General features: G+C 32.1%; 1 protein-coding gene across 1 annotated transcript; it reads left to right on the forward strand.

Moving 5' to 3' along the window:
* The first annotated feature begins 1,270 nt into the window (after positions 1-1,270).
* On the forward strand, positions 1,271-8,275 carry LOC139521104 (post-GPI attachment to proteins factor 4-like). The gene is made up of 2 exons (XM_071314382.1): positions 1,271-1,495; positions 6,570-8,275. The coding sequence occupies exons 1-2, from the start codon at positions 1,480-1,482 to the stop codon at positions 7,745-7,747; spliced, it is 1,194 nt and encodes a 397-aa protein (XP_071170483.1). The 5' UTR covers positions 1,271-1,479; the 3' UTR covers positions 7,748-8,275.
* Positions 8,276-8,685: the final 410 nt, after the last annotated feature.

The raw sequence follows: 8,685 nt of genomic DNA on the forward strand, positions 1-8,685 counted from the left end.
TCATTATCACTGGACTAGTATATAATTGTTTAGGGGCCAGCTGAGGGACGCCTCCGGTGCGGGAATTTCTCGCTAAATTGAAGACCTGTTGGTGACCCTCTGCTGTTGTTTTTTATTTGGTCGGGTTGTTGTCTCTTTGACACATTCTCCATTTCCATTCTCAATTTTATTCTATTATAACTCAATTTTCAAATGAATACAAATTTGCATAGAGATTTTTTCAACCCAAATAGATTAACAGATATATTAATATTCCTTTGCACAAGGTCGATTGCTATCTGAATCTGTCTCAAATGCACTTGAGGGCACACACACTCTCTTTTCCCGTGGGTTAAAATGTATTATTACTTATTTTTTTCACTTATTTTGTGTGTTACTCTATCCATCTGATCTTATGTAATAGTAGTTTAAAGTATACGTGATGTCCCTCTCTTCTTGTATAATAGAGGACACGATGTAAAAATATAGATGTATGGCTAGGAACAGGAACAATTTAAATTGTATACATACAAATTGCGGCGATTAACTCATAAAACATAAAACAACGAAAAAAGGGGGAGAATGTAACCTCCTGCATCCCCAATGACAGTAAAATATTGTCCTGCACATCAATAAAATGAAGCAAACCATATATCATGCGCAATAAAACCACGAATACCAAGCTGAAAAAATGTATAATGATCGTTTCCTCTTATAACCTTATCAGTTCGATCAGAGACATATTGTATTATATGTCTCTGCTTAAACACAATACAAAGTAATCCTGTGTATAGGCATATAAACTGCATATATTTAGTCTATTGTTTATGATTTAAGACGTGAGTGTTATCACCTGGGAACAGTATACCTAACAATATATGTGCCTGGTATACAACATACCATTATGTCACAGTTAGGTTACGGGTAATGCCCCCTTTTTTTTCTAGTTTTTGTTTTTGTTCATGTTTTTTTTTTTTTTAGTAAATGACATATTAATGTTAAAGTTCAATTATTTATTTCTAATTATTTCATTAATGTGTTTTTGTTATTTTCCATATCATATCGCAATAACATTATAATAAATTTATCGTGTCCCCTATTTTAATTTATATTCGAAATCCATAAAAGTTTATAATTAATGAAAACAATGATAATGGCTTTTGTTTAAAATACAAATACACTGGAACACAATTCGGCACAGTGTTGTCCAAACTCTATAATTGATCTTAACCAGAAAAATTCAGAAACCTTGCGATGATACAAATACATATAATAATCCCTAAGGTACCTCGTAATGATTGAATGCGCAAACTCTGTTCGATGCTAAAATGTATTTCCGCTGTAATGATAAGATATATTTAGATATTTTTATCCGTCAGAAGATTAAAACTACCACACATATAGTCGTTTATTCGTAAGACATATGTAACTTACCTCCATAATCAACAAAAGTGTTCACACCTGAGCTGCACACGTAATACACAGTACATAAACATCGGGATGAAGTACGGTGCAGGTAATTATAGATTATGTCTGGGGATCCTTAAGGTTTTACTTTTATGATAATAAGGAAGCGAACGTATATAAAAGAAGAATTGTGTGACTACTTGTGGCAGTATTGTTCCCCCCCCCCCCCCCCCATTATGAATTGATACATTTGTATAAACAAGCGAACACAATATAAACTAATCCCACATCATCATGATACATGTCTCATTGTCTGTCTTATTATGATGACAGTAAAATCTTTATTGTGATGTTTTTAAATGTATTTTTTCACGGTTGATCTAAGTAACGGGCTAAGGAAGGGACAGTCTTGAAATTTGAATCCACATGTTCATAAACAAGGTATTATAAATCATAATGTTTTGAAATACACAAAACCTTATCTTTATCATGTTTATAAACCCATACATGTACATCCGCTATGCCTTAAGTGTCTTAATTTGAGTCATTAAAAATATGCTGTAAACATATCCGTTAAACTCCGACAAGATCATCCGATTTTAACTGGAAATATATTTGTAATAATAATTTTGAAGGCCGCACAGAAGATAACATGTAATATACATAGTTAAATGAGTTACCTTCGTTTAAAAAAGAATTTTATTAGTATCATAATTTGTAAAAATGAGTATTGTAGATTATGTGTGCATAATTCAGTTTATGTGTTCAAATTGCTATGATAAAGATGTTACACAATGTACTTTCAAACATAAGTTAAAAGTTTAAATAATTAAATATTTCATTTCACGTGTTTCAGCTTTTGATTTTGCCATTTTCTTTAAATGGACTTTCAGTCTAGACTTTTCCTTGGTGTTCGGTATTCTTGTTATTTTATTCAATCTATGTAAATAAGATATATGTATTTCTATATTTCAGACAATTACAATATATCTCATTACACATGGGTTGCGAAAGTCATATGAAACGAGTTCCTTCAATTTTATGTTATCGAAATTATTGAACCAATGTAGGCAGTATATACTTCTAAACTAAGTCTTGCATGCTCTTATTTTTAAACAACCCATCTATAACGTAATATCGACAATTTATAGGTCATTAAACATATATAACTTTTTTTAAATTTAAGTTCGAAATGACTTTATTTAGTAAACGGTATATCGAAATATTATTTTTATGCAGTTAATCTGCTTTATGCGAGCACAAGTCGTATTTATGTGAAATTAAACGTGTCGCGATGGAACCTTGCTGTCTCCTCGCAGTGCTTATATTATCAAGTTTGACTTTGAATAATCAAATTTGAAATTTTTGAAATGTAATTGTACTTTATAACGATAATACCTGTTTATTTGATAAACAAATTTAAGATTAATAATCTATGTGTAATGACATAAAGACCCTGACTTATATATGATAAAATATATGTAAATATTCATATCTAAGGTTGCGTAAGATAAAATAGATCATATGATGCGTGGATATCATAGGTACTTGTAAACTGAGTTGCCCGATCTTTTTCTTTACTCTAAATTTTACGGACGCCTTCACGAGTTGGTTGACCGTTATGGAATAACCGTTTCACAAATGATATCGGATATGTTCCTTACGTCGTAACTACAATCCCCTTCCCTTTCATAAATGTGACCTACCAAATTAGACTATTTACCGGATTTTTTTATCTCATACGCAACACGACGGGTGCCACATGTGGAGCAGGATCTGCTTACCCTTCCGGAGCACCTGAGATCACCCCCCAGTTTTTGTGTGGGGTTCGTGTTGTTTATTCTTTAGTTTTCTATGTTGTGTCATGTGTACTATAAGTTTGTCATTTTCATTTTTAGCCATGGCGTTATCAGTTTAATTTCGATTTATGAGTTTGACTGTCCCTCTGGTATCTTTCGTCCCTCTTTTATGGTTACTTTTCCTGCTAGGTTGGTTGCATGCACGCATCATTGTTATACTGCTATCCCTGAGAACAGCGCTTATCACCGCATTGCGATTTAATCATAGTGAAAATGGTTTGCTCATCTTTGATTGAATCTTACAAAGTTTTTCCAAATAATCAAAATGCTACACCATTCGCCGCTTATCTCATAAGCATATTAACTTAATCGAATTTTTTTAACGAGAGTCCGAAACATTCATATACTTGGTATATGAATTGGTTGATAAACTACCGTTTAACATCCAGTGCCATATTTTAAAGCGCATCTGGCACTGTTTAGTTTGTATTGTTAGTGTTATTGTTAGCTAAATTAAATGTTTTCTTTTAATTACTTTTAGTACTAAACTAATGTTTTGTTATGTCCTACCTATGGACATTATGTTTTTCAGTCTGTGCGTCCGTTCGTTCATTCGTCCATCTATCTGTCCCGCTTCTGGTATAAGTTTTTGGTGTCAGTTTTTGGTCAGGGTAGTTTTTGATGAAGTTGAAGTCCAGTCAACTCGAAACTCGGTAAAATTGACTTATTATTTTTTGGTGGAAGAAGACGTCAAGTCTTCTGAAGACTTATGGGACCGACTTTAAACTCATTGGGCCTCCGTATGCCGCATTCGTTTCTGTGTATTACAATTTCATAACCACTTAAGATTCCTGACACCGATTTTTACACATGATTAAGCATCTGAATCATTTTATTTGTAAATTAGGATTGAAAAACAATCACTATCGTAAATATGACCTTTTTATTTATGTAAATTAATAGATTTCATCTCATCCACATGAAATCAATGACCGTTATTTGTTTACTTGTAACCGGATGTTTTTACTGTAGATATTTGTAGTACGCATGCGTGAATTTGGTATCGGGATAACTCGCCCTGTTTACAAGTTCGCCCTTGAAGTTACGAATATGCAATCTTGCAGACAAGAAGATTTTGTTTTTAATAAATAAAAAGGATCTATTTCTTATTAAATTGGTGTCTTTATTCATTGTTTTCCTTGTCATGTGAATTAGATGCCTTTCTATTTCAAATGGTTTGAATCTATTTATAAAATTATTCAAGACTCAGTTGACAAGAGCAGTACGTTACTGTTGGGAGAATTTGATTAAACTCTAAATGCTCATAGAATAAGAAATATTATTGAAACTGAATGTAACTCCTTCTGAATAATTTATTGCAATATAAATATAAATCCCTTTTGACAAGAGAAATACAAAGAAATATTTTTTTCACATGTGTAAAGGTAATCACGTGTGGCGGCCATATTGGTTTGTTTACAAATATGTGAAGAAGCCTGTAGAACCATGACCTAAACATAAATAGTCTCTGAAAGCGTAAACTTTATGCAATACTATTTTATCAATCATGATTATTTTCATAAATTTAAATTTGATTATTTAAAGAAATAAAATTATAACAATTACGATTTTAGATAAGAGATTCTACTCAGATCTATTTATAGCCAAATTAGTTTACCTGTGTGAAAATGTAAATAATTTGTTTACTAAACAAGTAAAGACAAACTATGAATGGAAGATAATAATTTACATAAATATTTCAGGACATTTGATTGATTTTAATAAATATAGGATTTAAAAACTGCAAGTGGAAACAAATTTAATCATTAGCTACATAATCAGCTGATAATTTTTCTCGCAAACATCGTGGTGATGTAACTGATAAAAATCACTCCATCAATCCTCCAGCCCTTTCACATATTAAGCAATAGATCTACTTATTATTGTAGAATATTCATTGAATATACATTCATCGTCTAATTGAATATATCGGGTAATCGGATATTTTTAGCTGACATTTTGGGTATCCAATTGTCCGGAGTCTACTGTACTACCATAAAACATGATAAAGATAGTAAATAGTATTTTTTTTCACTAATTTATTGACATAATACTGGTTGTAACATATTTTACTTTTGTATTCAGGTTGGGACCCCCCCCCCCCCCCCCAATTATGAGTGGTGTCCCTTAAATAAGGGACTGTTTCTAAAACAAGGGGTCATTTTACTGTTGAAAAAAAAGAAAGAACATTTTAAAGATTTTTATTAAACTCAAAAGTGGGAAAATTCTTATATTTGGAACAACTTTTCTAAATGAGGGGTCAAGTTAATAAAGAAGATATAAGTTTAGAAACAACAGAAAATTCTTTTGACATATTTTGACCATTTAGTACTTAATAGATGCATAGTTCTTGGGGGAAAGTTTCATCAAATAATATGAATAAAAATGTGCTCATTTTTTACAGAGGGTTATAATGTTCTTCCAATAAGGTTACCCCTCATTTGGAGTGTTGTTCCCAACCTGTTAAAGGTCCATCTTTGTGTGCAAAATTCAAAATTGGAAATTTCAACAAGCATCTAATATTCTTACGCAAGAAAATAAACACTGATTTGCTAGCTTCATCTCTTCTAACGATTTAATAACTAGAATCATGCAAACAGACTTAAATGTAAGTTCATCATACAAATATGACACTTTTTCTAGACAATCCATGGCCAGATCGTGCAAAATACTTTGCTTAAAATTGTAACCTTACAATTGTTGTTGTGCACTTAAAACTCCTATGGGAACTTTCAAAAGTTGGCGGGTATGTAACAAGCCTTACTATTTTTATGCTCCATTTATGGGCATTATGTTTTCTGGTCTGTCCGTTCGTCCTACTTCTGGTTATAAAGTTTATGGTCGAGGTAGTTTTTGATGAAGTTGAAATCCAATCAACTTGAAACTTAGTGCACATACATGTTCCTTATGATATGATCTTCTTAATTTTACTGCCAATTTAAAGATTTTACATAATTTTCACAGTCCACTGAACATAGAAAATGATTGTACGGATGGGAAATCCATGTACTGATGACCTTTTCTTGTTTGAAGAATTTTTTTTTTCTTGTTTGAAGAAAAAAAAATACATCATAACGATAATGGAACAAAGCAGCCTGGGTAAGTGGGGCTGCTTTTGTGGTAATTCAGGTTACCTTTTATTCACATTCTTCCACCTCAGAGCTATCAGCTCTTTGATTTAGATTAATCTTCAAAAAGTTTGATCCAGAAATTAAAAACAAAATATATTCAAATAAAGTTCTACGGTATTCTTTAAATCAGATTAATGAATAAACAATGTATTATTTGTATAACATAACATAGAATATAATTTATCTATTTCAGCTAGAAGATGTTTTAATTTTGAGGACAAGCGTTTTCTAACACATTGGATATTTTTAACCCTACTCACATTTCTAATAGTGTTGCCCATCTTTTGCTACAGACTTCGATTTTCTTTCTATTCACTGATCTTGAGACAAAGCAAACCAGAAGGTAGACGGATTTTGACAGAAGAAAATAATGAAAGATTGAATTTTTCAGATGAATTTATCAAAAAGTTACAAATAAAAAATAAACTAGAATCTGGAGTGAAAATTGATGTTGGCATTTCAATAATTTCCGTTTCAAGAAATCGCCATTCGTTTGATGAATATGAACCTAGATATTTATCTCAGGTTGTTGCTTATTTTTTGGATCAATTGCAGAATTCATCAAAATTACAGCTAACTTATAAGTTATTTATTTGCAATGTTGACGAAGAGCCATCTACCTTCAACGAAGCATTAAAACTATCTAGAATAATACCAACGTTCAATCGATTTCCAAACACCTCAAAGACCCAGCGCAGAACCATAACCTTGACCCTTGAAAAAGAAAAGGAAGATTATGTTTATTGTGGTGAACAGACTCTACGACAGAATGTTTCTTACGTTTTTCTTGTGGAAGATGACGCCCTACCTCATAGAGATTTGTTTACAGTTCTTGACCACTTGCTGACAAAACAGAAACACAAGATGAATGCAACATACGTGAAGTTCTATCATCCAGATCGACTTCTGGGCTACATTAGTTTTGAACTGGAGAGGATACCAGAATTAATAGGAATCAGTATAATGATGGCTGCCTTATTTGTATCGCTTTATCAAAAACTACGCCCTACAAACAATATTAATCAGAGTGTTTTGTGGATGGCATCTATTATTTATTTTGTATTAGTTTTTCTAGCTATCGGCAGACAAAACCTCATAGAACTGCGACGAATATCAAAATACTTATATCAAGTGACTCCGGCGCCATCTTGTTGTACACCAGCTAATCTATATACACGGCATGGTATGCGGCAAATAGTCGACTATTTAAAAAGCATACAATGCTATTCAAAATTTGGTAAAGACACTGCCATTGACACTTTTCGCAAAGAGAACAAATTGTCAGCATTAATGGTGCAACCAAATCTGTTTCAGCACATAGGAATGTATTCTTCTCTACGAGACAATATTTTAAATCCATTCATAGTGTAATAAATGTCAATGTTCGTGCGATAAAAGGAACTAGACATGGAAGTGTATTGAATTTGTGTTCAATAAGTGTATATGTTCGTTTGAGCCATCCGACACGTCGTATATATTTCTACCTTCATGGTCCATTGTTTGAGTTTGAGCAACTCAAAATAAAAATACGTGTAATGTTAAAAAATACCAGGGTGAGCTAAGAATAACGACACCGAGTAGCATTCAATGAAAAAGAGGTTTGCCGACAAATCAGAATAGTTATATAACGAAAGAACTTGAAAATAAAATTCTAAAAGTAAAAGCATTGTGTTTAAATAAACACAATACGATATTTATCATCCGAATTGAGATATTTGACGCAATCAAATTGATTTGTTGGTTGCAGGTTGGCAGTTGGCAATTGTTCAAAATGATAACTCCTCGAAGAATAACGTGAAACGTTTTGTTAGGTTGTAAGTTTAACTTGCAATACTCAAGGCATATCCACACGACGTCATCGAGTACAGGCCTCGTACTTTAATAAATTTTAAATATTTACTTTAAGAGTTGTTCTTGATTTGATTTTTCACCGGGGTCTCTGGAGAGAAAAAAAGAGATTGAAGATTAGGTGCGAAATGATTTTCAGTCGATTTATGTACATTTAACATTCAATTTGGCACATTTTACTTGATACTTGAAAACAACGAAACAAAATAACAAGACTTTTAGGCCATTATCATGATTATTAAACTATTCAAACTATTTGACATGCTATTATGAAAAGCAAAGTGTTGGTGGGCATATTTTGTAATGGCACTTCATCAACATCATCAATAAAAACAGAGGATTCCGAATATCTGGCAAAATTTGAAAAAAGAGCGGCAAACATCCTTATCGTTTCCACCCATAAAGATCAATTTTGATATTGAAAACTATTAAAACTCAGTAAGATATATCATGTCTAGAGT

This window comes from Mytilus edulis, chromosome 4, assembly GCF_963676685.1.
Source record: "Mytilus edulis chromosome 4, xbMytEdul2.2, whole genome shotgun sequence".
Taxonomy (NCBI): Eukaryota; Metazoa; Mollusca; class Bivalvia; order Mytilida; family Mytilidae; genus Mytilus; species Mytilus edulis.